This window comes from Brachycentrus maculatus, unplaced genomic scaffold (assembly GCF_059751285.1).
Source record: "Brachycentrus maculatus isolate JH-2025_06_01 unplaced genomic scaffold, ASM5975128v1 h1tg000126l, whole genome shotgun sequence".
Taxonomy (NCBI): domain Eukaryota; kingdom Metazoa; phylum Arthropoda; class Insecta; order Trichoptera; family Brachycentridae; genus Brachycentrus; species Brachycentrus maculatus.
The window spans coordinates 918,337-932,070 of record NW_028280879.1 but is presented as its reverse complement, the minus strand read 5'-3'; the positions used below and the strand labels follow the sequence as shown (position 1 = coordinate 932,070).

The 13,734-nt window shown below is 35.6% G+C and overlaps 1 protein-coding gene across 1 annotated transcript in view; it reads left to right on the top strand.

The window, feature by feature from the left end:
• The window catches only part of LOC148309376 (uncharacterized), a 125,225-nt gene that overhangs the window by 100,366 nt on the left and 11,125 nt on the right, over window positions 1–13,734 (top strand). The window contains exons 35-37 of the mRNA XM_088260181.1: window positions 43–9,324; window positions 9,522–13,274; window positions 13,432–13,476. Coding sequence (XP_088116307.1) covers window positions 43–9,324; window positions 9,522–13,274; window positions 13,432–13,476 — 13,080 coding nt within the window. The remainder of the gene's footprint in view (window positions 1–42; window positions 9,325–9,521; window positions 13,275–13,431; window positions 13,477–13,734) is intronic.

Here is a 13,734-nt window from a genome sequence, read left to right as displayed (position 1 = left end):
TTTTGAATTTTTTTGTTTTAACAAATTATTTTGTCATTTCAGAAAAATTAGATGACTTCACCAACTTAAAACCAACACGAAAAACACCAACACAAATATTACATGATGAGCAAAACGCTGAATGTAATATGGTCGAAATCGTCACCATAAATACAATTCAAAATCCAGAGATAACACTGCCAAAACGACTGTCATTCAAAACAAATGAGACTTTAAAAACCGACATTATAATCGAAGAAAAACAGGACCAGGAAAATGATGAAGAAGAAGAAACAGATAAAATAATAAAAAAGAAGATTATCAAAAGAAAAATAAAAAAAGAAGGTTTGGCAACTGATGACATATCGGAAGAGAAATTATATCAGTCACAATTGATTGATGAAGATGTTTACGATACTGCAGTTATTGAAGAAATATCCGAAGAAACAACACCATCTATGGTTCAAACTAAAGAAAGCAAATCTAAAGTAACCAAAAAAAGAATTATCAAAAAGAAAGGCGGTATGGAAGAAATAATTGAAGTAGTTACAGCAATCGAGGGCACGGATGAAACATATAGTACGTCTGTTATTGAAGAACTTCCGGAAGAAATCAGCACATCTACGATTCAAGATGAAGAAGGAGTTACAAAGACCAAAGTGGTTAAAAAGAGAATTATTAAAAAGAAAAAGGACGGACGAGAAGAACGTACGGAAATCGTCACCACGACCGAGGATAATGAGGAGCCAAAAACAGCGATCTTTGTTACTGAGACACCAATCGAAGAAATTTACAGTACACCTATTATTGAAGAACTTCCTGAAGAAATCAGTACATCTACGATTCAAGATGAAGAAGGAGTTACAAAGACCAAAGTGGTTAAAAAGAGAATTATCAAAAAGAAAAAGGATGGAAGGGAAGAACGTACGGAAATCGTCACGACGACCGAGGATAATGAGGAGCCAAAAACAGCGATCTTCGTTACTGAGAAACCAATCGAAGAAATTTACAGTACGCCTATTATTGAAGAACTTCCGGAAGAAATCAGCACATCTACCATTCAAGATGAAGAAGGTGTTACTAAGACCAAAGTGGTTAAAAAGAGAATTATCAAAAAGAAAAAGGACGGACGAGAAGAACGTACGGAAATCGTCACAACGACCGAGGATAATGAGGAGCCAAAAACAGCGATCTTCGTTACTGAGACACCAATCGAAGAAATTTACAGTACACCTATTATTGAAGAACTTCCTGAAGAAATCAGTACATCTACGATTCAAGATGAAGAAGGAGTTACAAAGACCAAAGTGGTTAAAAAGAGAATTATCAAAAAGAAAAAGGATGGACGAGAAGAACGTACGGAAATCGTCACGACGACCGAGGATAATGAGGAGCCAAAAACAGCGATCTTCGTTACTGAGAAACCAATCGAAGAAATTTACAGTACGCCTATTATTGAAGAACTTCCGGAAGAAATCAGCACATCTACAATTCAAGATGAAGAAGGTGTTACTAAGACCAAAGTGGTTAAAAAGAGAATTATCAAAAAGAAAAAGGACGGACGAGAAGAACGTACGGAAATCGTCACAACGACCGAGGATAATGAGGAGCCAAAAACAGCGATCTTCGTTACTGAGAAACCAATCGAAGAAATTTACAGTACGCCTATTATTGAAGAACTTCCGGAAGAAATCAGCACATCTACGATTCAAGATGAAGAAGGTGTTACAAAGACCAAAGTGGTTAAAAAGAGAATTATCAAAAAGAAAAAGGACGGACGAGAAGAACGTACGGAAATCGTCACGACGACCGAGGATAATGAGGAGCCAAAAACAGCGATCTTCGTTACTGAGAAACCAATCGAAGAAATTTACAGTACGCCTGTTATTGAAGAACTTCCGGAAGAAATCAGTACATCAACTATTCAAGATGAAGAAGGAGTTACAAAGACCAAAGTGGTTAAAAAGAGAATTATCAAAAAGAAAAAGGATGGACGAGAAGAACGTACGGAAATCGTCACGACGACCGAAGATAATGAGGAGCCAAAAACAGCGATCTTCGTTACTGAGAAACCAATCGAAGAAATTTACAGTGCGCCTATTATTGAAGAACTTCCGGAAGAAATCAGCACATCTACAATTCAAGATGAAGAAGGTGTTACTAAGACCAAAGTGGTTAAAAAGAGAATTATCAAAAAGAAAAAGGACGGACGAGAAGAACGTACGGAAATCGTCACAACGACCGAGGATAATGAGGAGCCAAAAACAGCGATCTTCGTTACTGAGAAACCAATCGAAGAAATTTACAGTACGCCTATTATTGAAGAACTTCCGGAAGAAATTAGCACATCTACGATTCAAGATGAAGAAGGTGTTACAAAGACCAAAGTGGTTAAAAAGAGAATTATCAAAAAGAAAAAGGACGGACGAGAAGAACGTACGGAAATCGTCACAACGACCGAGGATAATGAGGAGCCAAAAACAGCGATCTTCGTTACTGAGAAACCAATCGAAGAAATTTACAGTACGCCTATTATTGAAGAACTTCCGGAAGAAATCAGCACATCTACGATTCAAGATGAAGAAGGTGTTACAAAGACCAAAGTGGTTAAAAAGAGAATTATCAAAAAGAAAAAGGACGGACGAGAAGAACGTACGGAAATCGTCACGACGACCGAGGATAATGAGGAGCCAAAAACAGCGATCTTCGTTACTGAGAAACCAATCGAAGAAATTTACAGTACGCCTGTTATTGAAGAACTTCCGGAAGAAATCAGTACATCAACGATTCAAGATGAAGAAGGAGTTACAAAGACCAAAGTGGTTAAAAAGAGAATTATCAAAAAGAAAAAGGACGGACAAGAAGAACGTACAGAAATCGTCACGACGACCGAGGATAATGAGGAGCCAAAAACAGCGATCTTCGTTACTGAGAAACCAATCGAAGAAATATACAGTACTCCTGTTATTGAAGAACTTCCGGAAGAAATCAGTACATCTACGATTCAAGATGAAGAAGGTGTTACAAAGACCAAAGTGGTTAAAAAGAGAATTATAAAAAAGAAAAAGGATGGACGAGAAGAACGTACGGAAATCGTCACGACGACTGAGGATAATGAGGAGCCAAAAACAGCGATCTTCGTTACTGAGAAACCAATCGAAGAAATTTACAGTACTCCTGTTATTGAAGAACTTCCGGAAGAAATCAGCACATCTACGATTCAAGATGAAGAAGGTGTCACAAAGACCAAAGTGGTTAAAAAGAGAATTATCAAAAAGAAAAAGGACGGACGAGAAGAACGTACGGAAATCGTCACGACGACCGAGGATAATGAGGAGCCAAAAACAGCGATCTTCGTTACTGAGAAACCAATCGAAGAAATTTACAGTCAGCCTGTTATTGAAGAACTTCCGGAAGAAATCAGCACATCTACGATTCAAGATGAAGAAGGTGTTACAAAGACCAAAGTGATTAAAAAGAGAATTATAAAAAAGAAAAAGGATGGACGAGAAGAACGTACGGAAATCGTCACGACGACTGAGGATAATGAGGAGCCAAAAATAGCGATCTTCGTTACTGAGAAACCAATCGAAGAAATTTACAGTTCTCCTGTTATTGAAGAACTTCCGGAAGAAATCAGCACATCTACGATTCAAGATGAAGAAGGAGTTACAAAGACCAAAGTGGTTAAAAAGAGAATTATCAAAAAGAAAAAGGACGGACGAGAAGAACGAACAGAAATCGTCACGACGACCGAGGATAATGAGGAGCCAAAAACAGCGATCTTCGTTACTGAGAAACCAATCGAAGAAATATACAGTACTCCTGTTATTGAAGAACTTCCGGAAGAAATCAGTACATCTACGATTCAAGACGAAGAAGGTGTTACAAAGACCAAAGTGGTTAAAAAGAGAATTATCAAAAAGAAAAAGGATGGACGAGAAGAACGTACGGAAATCGTCACGACGACTGAGGATAATGAGGAGCCAAAAACAGCGATCTTTGTTACTGAGAAACCAATCGAAGAAATTTACAGTACTTCTGTTATTGAAGAACTTCCGGAAGAAATCAGTACATCTACGATTCAAGATGAAGAAGGTGTTACAAAGACCAAAGTGGTGAAAAAGAGAATTATCAAAAAGAAAAAGGACGGACGAGAAGAACGTACGGAAATCGTCACAACGACCGAGGATAATGAAGAGCCAAAAACAGCGATCTTTGTTACTGAGACACCAATCGAAGAAATTTACAGCACGCCTGTTATTGAAGAACTTCCTGAAGAAATCAGTACATCGACGATTCAAGATGATGACGGAGTTACAAAGACTAAAGTGGTTAAAAAGAGAATTATCAAAAAGAAAAAGGACGGACGAGAAGAACGTACGGAAATCGTTACGACGACCGAGGATAATGAGGAACCAAAAACAGCGATCTTCGTTACTGAGAAACCAATCGAAGAAATTTATAGTACGCCTGTTATTGAAGAACTTCCGGAAGAAATCAGCACATCTACGATTCAAGATGAAGAAGGTGTTACAAAGACCAAAGTGGTTAAAAAGAGAATTATCAAAAAGAAAAAGGACGGACGAGAAGAACGTACGGAAATCGTCACGACAATCGAAGATGGTGAAGAGCCAAAAACAGCAATAATTGAAACTAAAGAATTTATTGACAAATGTAATGCTCCAGAAGAAAATTTAAAAGTTGTACTGGAGAAGACTAAACTTGTTTGTGTTAGGGAACCAGATTCTTCAGATTTAGGTGAAACTGACGAAACTATAAAAACAATTGAAGACCTACATGGACCTAACAAAATCACTGAACAAGGTGAAAATAATATTCAATTACAAAATACAATTATAACAAAAAAGACTAAAAAACAAAAAACACATACCAGCCACCCAGATCAACATTCAATATTAGAAGAACAATTACACGACAAACATATTACTATCCTTGATGATTTTTCAGACACATCACTACAAATCAAAACAATTACAGATATTCATGATGACTTACCTAATACAACAAAAACCATAAAAAAACGTTTATCTAAAAAACACTATCAAGTTTCAAGCGATACAGTTACAGAAGAAGAAAATGAAACACAAAAGGCAGAAATTTTCGAATTTGTTGAATTGCCGGAAGAGGTAACAGTTACCGAAAACAAAACTGAGGAAGGCAAAACGTCAACTAAGGTTACTAAGAAGAGAATTATCAAGAAGAAACAAGGTCCTAAGGAAGAAGTTACCGAAATTGTCACTGTTATCGAAGATGACAACGAACCTCAGACTTCGGTGATCGTTACTCAAAACATTGTAGAGGAAACTGACAAAAAGGATACTGAGGTTTCTATTGAAGAGATGCCAGAAGAGGTGTCAGTAACCGAAAGCAAAACCGAAGAAGGTAAACCTTCGACTAAGATCACTAAAAAGAGAACTATCAAGAAGAAGCAAGGTCCTAAAGAAGAGATTACTGAGATCGTCACTGTCATCGAAGATGATAACGAACCTAAAACATCGGTAATTGTTACTCAAAACATTGTAGATGAACCTGTCAAAAAGGATACTGAGGTTTCTATTGAAGAGATGCCAGAAGAGGTGTCAGTAACCGAAAGCAAAACCGAAGAAGGTAAACCTTCGACTAAGATCACTAAAAAGAGAACTATCAAGAAGAAGCAAGGTCCTAAAGAAGAGATTACTGAGATCGTCACTGTCATCGAAGATGATAACGAACCTAAAACATCGGTAATTGTTACTCAAAACATTGTAGATGAACCTGTCAAGAAGGATACTGAGGTTTCTATTGAAGAGATGCCAGAAGAGGTGTCAGTAACCGAAAGCAAAACCGAAGAAGGTAAACCTTCGACTAAGGTCACTAAAAAGAGAATTATCAAGAAGAAACAAGGTCCTAAGGAAGAAGTTACCGAAATTGTCACTGTTATCGAAGATGACAACGAACCTCAGACTTCGGTGATCGTTACTCAAAACATTGTAGATGAAACTGACAAGAAGGATATTGAAGCTTCGATTGAAGAGATGCCAGAAGAGGTAACTGTAACCGAAAGCAAAACTGAAGAAGGCAAGCCTTCGACTAAGATCACTAAAAAGAGAACTATCAAGAAAAAGCAAGGTCCTAAGGAAGAAGTTACCGAAATTGTCACTGTTATCGAAGATGACAACGAACCTCAGACTTCGGTGATCGTTACTCAAAACATTGTAGATGAAACTGACAAGAAGGATATTGAAGCTTCGATTGAAGAGATGCCAGAAGAGGTAACTGTAACCGAAAGCAAAACTGAAGAAGGCAAGCCTTCGACTAAGATCACTAAAAAGAGAACTATCAAGAAAAAGCAAGGTCCTAAAGAAGAGGTTACTGAGATCGTCACTGTCATCGAAGATGAAAATGAACCTAAAACATCGGTAATCGTTACTCAAAACATTGTAGATGAACATGTCAAGAAGGATACTGAGTCTTCGATTGAAGAGATGCCAGAAGAGGTAACTGTAACCGAAAGCAAAACTGAAGAAGGCAAGCCTTCGACTAAGATTACTAAAAAGAGAACTATCAAAAAGAAGCAAGGTCCTAAAGAAGAGGTTACTGAAATCGTCACTGTCATCGAAGATGATAATGAACCTAAAACATCGGTAATCGTTACTCAAAACATTGTAGATGAACCTGTCAAGAAGGATACTGAGGCTTCGATTGAAGAGATGCCAGAAGAAGTGACGGTTACCGAAAGCAAAACTGAAAAAGGTAAACCTTCGACTAAGGTCACTAAAAAGAGAATTATCAAGAAAAAACAAGGTCCTAAGGAAGAAGTGACTGAAATTGTCACTGTTATCGAAGATGACAACGAACCTAAAACATCAGTAATCGTTACTCAAAACATTGTAGATGAACCTGTCAAGAAGGATACTGAGTCTTCGATTGAAGAGATGCCAGAAGAGGTAACTGTAACCGAAAGCAAAACTGAAGAAGGCAAGCCTTCGACTAAGATCACTAAAAAGAGAACCATCAAAAAGAAGCAAGGTCCTAAAGAAGAGATTACTGAGATCGTCACTGTCATCGAAGATGATAATGAACCTAAAACATCGGTAATCGTTACTCAAAACATTGTAGATGAGCCTATCAAGAAGGATACTGTGGCTTCGATTGAAGAGATGCCAGAAGAAGTGACGGTTACCGAAAGCAAAACTGAAGAAGGTAAACCTTCGACTAAGGTCACTAAAAAGAGAATTATCAAGAAAAAACAAGGTCCTAAGGAAGAAGTGACTGAAATTGTCACTGTCATCGAAGATGATAATGAACCTAAAACATCGGTAATCGTTACTCAAAACATTGTAGATGAGCCTATCAAGAAGGATACTGTGGCTTCGATTGAAGAGATGCCAGAAGAAGTGACGGTTACCGAAAGCAAAACTGAAGAAGGTAAACCTTCGACTAAGGTCACTAAAAAGAGAATTATCAAGAAAAAACAAGGTCCTAAGGAAGAAGTGACTGAAATTGTCACTGTCATCGAAGATGATAACGAACCTAAAACATCGGTAATCGTTACTCAAAACATTGTAGATGAACATGTCAAGAAGGATACCGAGTCTTCGATTGAAGAGATGCCAGAAGAGGTAACTGTAACTGAAAGCAAAAATGAAGAAGGCAAGCCTTCGACTAAGGTCACTAAAAAGAGAATTATCAAGAAGAAACAAGGTCCTAAGGAAGAAGTTACCGAAATTGTCACTGTTATCGAAGATGACAACGAACCTCAGACTTCGGTGATCGTTACTCAAAACATTGTAGATGAAACTGACAAGAAGGATATTGAGGCTTCGATTGAAGAGATGCCAGAAGAGGTAACTGTAACCGAAAGCAAAACTGAAGAAGGCAAGCCTTCGACTAAGATCACTAAAAAGAGAACTATCAAGAAGAAGCAAGGTCCTAAAGAAGAGGTTACTGAGATCGTCACTGTCATCGAAGATGATAATGAACCTAAAACATCGGTAATCGTTACTCAAAACATTGTAGATGAACCTGTCAAGAAGGATACTGAGGCTTCTATTGAAGAGATGCCAGAAGAGGTAACTGTAACCGAAAGCAAAACTGAAGAAGGCAAGCCTTCGACTAAGATCACTAAAAAGAGAACTATCAAAAAGAAGCAAGGTCCTAAAGAAGAGATTACTGAGATCGTCACTGTCATCGAAGATGATAACGAACCTAAAACATCGGTAATCGTTACTCAAAACATTGTAGATGAATCTGTCAAGAAGGATACTGAGGCTTCGATTGAAGAGATGCCAGAAGAGATAACTGTAACCGAAAGCAAAACTGAAGAAGGCAAGCCTTCGAATAAGATCACTAAAAAGAGAACCATAAAAAAGAAGCAAGGTCCTAAAGAAGAGGTTACTGAGATCGTCACTGTCATCGAAGATGATAACGAACCTAAAACATCGGTAATCGTTACTCAAAACATTGTAGATGAACTTGTCAAGAAGGATACTGTGTCTTCGATTGAAGAGATGCCAGAAGAGGTAACTGTAACCGAAAGCAAAACTGAAGAAGGCAAGCCTTCGACTAAGATTACTAAAAAGAGAACTATCAAAAAGAAGCAAGGTCCTAAAGAAGAGGTTACTGAGATCGTCACTGTCATCGAAGATGATAATGAACCTAAAACATCGGTAATCGTTACTCAAAATATTATAGATGAACCTGTCAAGAAGGATACTTATGTTTTGATTGAAGAGATGCCAGAACGTGTTACTGAAAACAAAACTGAAGGCGAACAATCAACTACCATTACTAAAAAGAAGACAATTAAGAAGAAACAAGGTCCCAAAGAAGAGGTTACTGAGATCGTTACTGTCATCGAAGATGATAACGAACCTAAAACATCGATTATCATTTCTCAACATATTGTAGATGGGGCGGATAAAAAAATAGTTGAAGATATACCGGAAGAGGTAACGCAAACAAAAAAACCAACTATCAAGAAAAAACAGGGGCCGAAAGAAGATATCATCGAAAAAGTTACTGCCGTAGAAGACACTAGTGAACCTCAAATCCCTGTTATTTTACATGAACACATTATAAACAAAAACGAAATTAATGATGATACGAAAGTTGTTGAATCAAAAACATTCATAGAAGACACTTCACCTCAACAACCAGACACAGAGCCACAGTTAGATGAACATGTTATACCGAAAATCATTGTTGAAACAAAAAAGAAAACCCAAAAAACTACCACATTCAATAAAACTCTCATTCCAGAAGATACATCATATAATCAAATAATTCAACCCCAAGATATAACCTCAGAACAAAGTACACAAAACGAATACTACGATCAAGGTAAAACTCTACAGATTTTAAACACCATTACATTATTTACATTATATTTCCTCAGAGATTATGTCATATTTTAAATTTTAAGTATTCGGAACCAATCGTACGTATTTCTCATATATTTTATTGTTCTTCGATAAATTAAAGACTTTTGCGAAATATTACATTATTTTAAATAAAATCATTTTAAAACTCATTTTCAGCAACTTCGCCGGGCGAATCTCATGATATTATTGAAGTCACCAACACCTTAGATGACATTACATCACCGCAGTCATCAGATAATGAGAAAATTGAAGAAATAGTAACGAAATTCGAACGGACTGCGGACGGTAAGGACGCAAAGAAAGTCACAACCAAAAGAACAATACTAAGGAAAAAAGCTAAGAAAAGTACATTGGAATTGTCAGACAAAAGTAATGGAGATGTTATAATTGAAGAAATGTGGGATGATGACAACCTAGATGTAAAAGAAGAGAAAAACATCCCTACATATGATAACATAAGTATTGAAGAATGTGGACCAAATGTCGATGAATCCTTAACCCAGGATGACAAAAAAGCTACAGTAGAATTCGTTGATGATGAAAAACCGATTGCCTTCGAGAAACATGAACCAGTAAAAATAGAAGAAATATTTCCTAGTGATGAAAAAGTATTAGACGATATTCAAAAACCAATTGAGGAGCCGTCTAAGAAAAAAATTAAAAAAGCAATTCCTAAAAAGAAAAAAGAGGAACAAATAGAAACGGTTACCTGTTACGATATGGAGGATAATTTACAAACATCTGTTATCGTTGATAATGAGTTTTATTTGGAACCAGTGGATCATGGAGATAGTATACCAAAACAGAATAAAAAATTAACTAAAGAAAAACTCACAAAAATGACACTTGTTCCATGTAAAATAGAACATAAACAACAATTACCAAAGAAATTTAAAATTACTGAAACAATTGAAACGCCTTTGTTTGCACTTGTAAAGTTGAGTAAAACTCCGAAAGCACAAAAACAAGAACCAAAAGCTGTTACTGTTCCAAAGGTTCTATTAAAAAGCAGAATAAGATATGTTCGCGATTGGCCACCGGAGGAATTACATATCGTTGTTACACATATTGGGTCTGTTAAGGATACTGGAATCCTCTCCAGAAACACAAAGGAAGCTTTAAAAATTCAAAGAAAGAAAATCAAAGCATTTAATATGCCTGACATTGAAATCACACAATTAGAAAAACCAAGCTTCACATTAGAAGACATAATAAAAAGTACTGAGGCCCCACTGGAGGAAGTTAAAGGAAAGGAACCTGCGAAAACGAAAAATGTTGAAATCGATGAACCAAAACAAATCACCATTAAAAAAGGTATTATCCCAGTCGAAGAGGAATATAATGAAACTATTAAGCTAAAAAAAGTGCCAGTCTCAAATATACCAGAACAAGAACATGTTATTGTAACAAAAAATATAAATGACGAAAGCATTGAATCTGAAATTGTTCAAATTCCTGACAAACCACATGAATTCGATAAAATCCCACCACTTGATATTGATATTCAAGATTATGAAAAGGAGACCATTGAAAAAATTCCAAGAACAAATGATGTACCGGAGAAAGACGAAAAATCTGAAAAATATGTAAGGCCAGAGAAGAAGACGTTGATACCGGAGAGCATACCAAGCACACTCAAAAAAGGAACTCCTAAAACACCTGAGCCAGACGAACCAGAGAATATCAAGTTCAGGATACCTTCGTCGTCCCCACCTGAAGAAGAAATACCACAAATCATGTTAAAGCCATTTGCTAAAAAACCTTCAATTGAAGAAAATCAAAATAATGAAGAATGTGATTTAAGTCTCAAACCTATACAGAGAAAGGATACTGAAGATCATGTCGAACCTAAACCAAAAGTAGACAAAGTAAAAAAACGCGTTATAAAACAAAAGTCCGGTACTCAGGAAGCAATTACAGAAATCACAACAATCGAAAAAGATGGCGACGAACCGTCAACAAGTATTGTCATAGAATCAGTTGACAAAATACTACCAATTTTAAAACAGTCCATCCAGGAACAAACTCCTGAGGAATTTGTATCTACTGTGACTGGCATGGAAGACAAACCACAAGACCGTCATCATACTATTACTAAAATAGATACATTAGAAGCGAGCGAGCAAACTGCGCCACTTGTGATGGAAACTGTAAAGAAAATAAACGATAGTCCTATATCCGTTACTAAGACTCAACCATTTACCGATAGCGTAATTGTAGAAGAAATAAATCCAGAAATGAAAACATTTTCCCAAGATTACACAATTGAGTCAAATGTTGAAAAAATACCGTATAACTTAGAAGAAGCCCAACATCTGGTAACCACTGAAGTTAACACTGAAATGAGTACTGACGAATTAAGCATTAAAAAACCAAAGAGTGATGAAATAGATGAAATTAAATTAGAAAAGTCATGTGTCGATTTCAAAGAAATAAAATCTACCAAACCTTTAACGAAAGAAAATACACCAGAATCGATAGATGTTGATTTCAATATGAAACGCAAGGAAGACGTTGAAAATATTTCTATAAAACAAAAAATAAAACAAGTCGATGACGAAAATATAAGTATAAATATAAAAAGGAAACCAAAAAAAGACAAAGATGAAGAGGAAGAAATACTTAACATACAAATTAGTGAACCTAGGAAAAAGATCGAAGAAGAAAGTAGTGAGGCTAATGTTAAATTGAAACCAAAACAACCAAAACCCAAATCGTCAGAAGAACACGAAGAAGAAATAACTATCAAAAAACTCAAACCAGTCAGAAAAGCTTCTGCGCCAAACATTGTAGAGATAACGGAACCAGAACAAGTCACTTTTAGACCAAAAAGTACCAAAACTAAAGAAGATGTAGAACAGGAATTTAAAATACATCTGGATAGTTATGCCGAGGAAGAAATTTCAATGTCAAGTAAAGTTAAACTTAAATCCCAAAAACAACCTAAGTTTACCGAGGAATCCGGAGAAACTTCCATAAAAATAGTAGAAGAATATGAAGAAGGACCTAAAGAGGAAATTATCATTGATGAACCAGAGTCGCCAGTTGAAGAAAAACCATACCAAGAATTGCCAGTAGAAATTTTACAGGAAGAAGAACCAGATTCTGTTACATTTAAACCTAAAATGACAAAAACAAAAGAAAATGTTGAACAAGAATTTAAAATCAAATTAGATTCATATGCAGAAGAAGAAATATCTCTTTCTGGAAAAGTCATATTAAAGCCGAAAAGGAAACCTACAATTGATGAGCAATCAGAAGAAGCTTCAATTCAATTGACGCAAGTTGTTGAAGACAATAGTGCTGAAGTCGAAGAAAACGTAAATGATGTACCACATAGCGACGTCAACCTCAAACTTTTAAAGTCGCAAGAAGAATCCATAAACAAAGAACTGAAACTAAAATCAAAGCCCAAAAAAGTAGACAGTTCAGATGTAGAGGAGAAAATTACTTTACAGGCTTTGGATGATGAACCCGACAGTGTAAGCTTAAAAATAAATAAGAAGAAAGCATACAACGTCAAAGACGAAGACGAAGTCTCATTTGACATAAAGGCACAACAAGAAACTCTCACTGAAGAAGATGTTTCCCTATCAAGTCAAATCAAAATTAAAAGTCGTATTCAACCGACGTACTCTGAAGAAACCGGTGAAACATCAATTAGACTCATGAAAGAAGTTGAAGACGAAGGCCCGTACGTAGATGAAATAATACTAAGTGAGCCTGAATCAGAGGAGCATATAGAAATGGTATTAAATAAGAAAAAAAAGAAACAATACCAAGTAAATGAAATAGAAGAAGAAATTCTATTTGGAGTGAAACCTACCAAAAAACATTCGATTGTTTTCGACGAAGATAATTTGACTTTATCCAAGAAGAGACCCGCGCCAAAACCAGCATTTGATCAAGGTTACTCCAGCTTTATTATTACTTCAATAAATAAAAAAATACTTCAAGCGCTTTTTTTATTTCCCCGCTGAAAGAACATACTGTAATATGGCTTATAAAATCACGCTCGACATTATGTGTATTAAATTTTGCATTAACCTAAACATGTTATTTACAGAAGCTGCATCGATGAGTATATCGAGAGAAGCTAAAATAGATGAAGGTAAGGTGTATACAATGTTATTTTAATACCATATATACATATATATATATATATATATATATATATATATATATATATATATATATATATATATATATATATATATATATATATATATGTATATATATATATATATATATATATATATATATATATATACATATTTATATATGTCTATATATATATATATATATATATATATATATATATATATATATATATATATATATATATATATATATATATATATATATATAT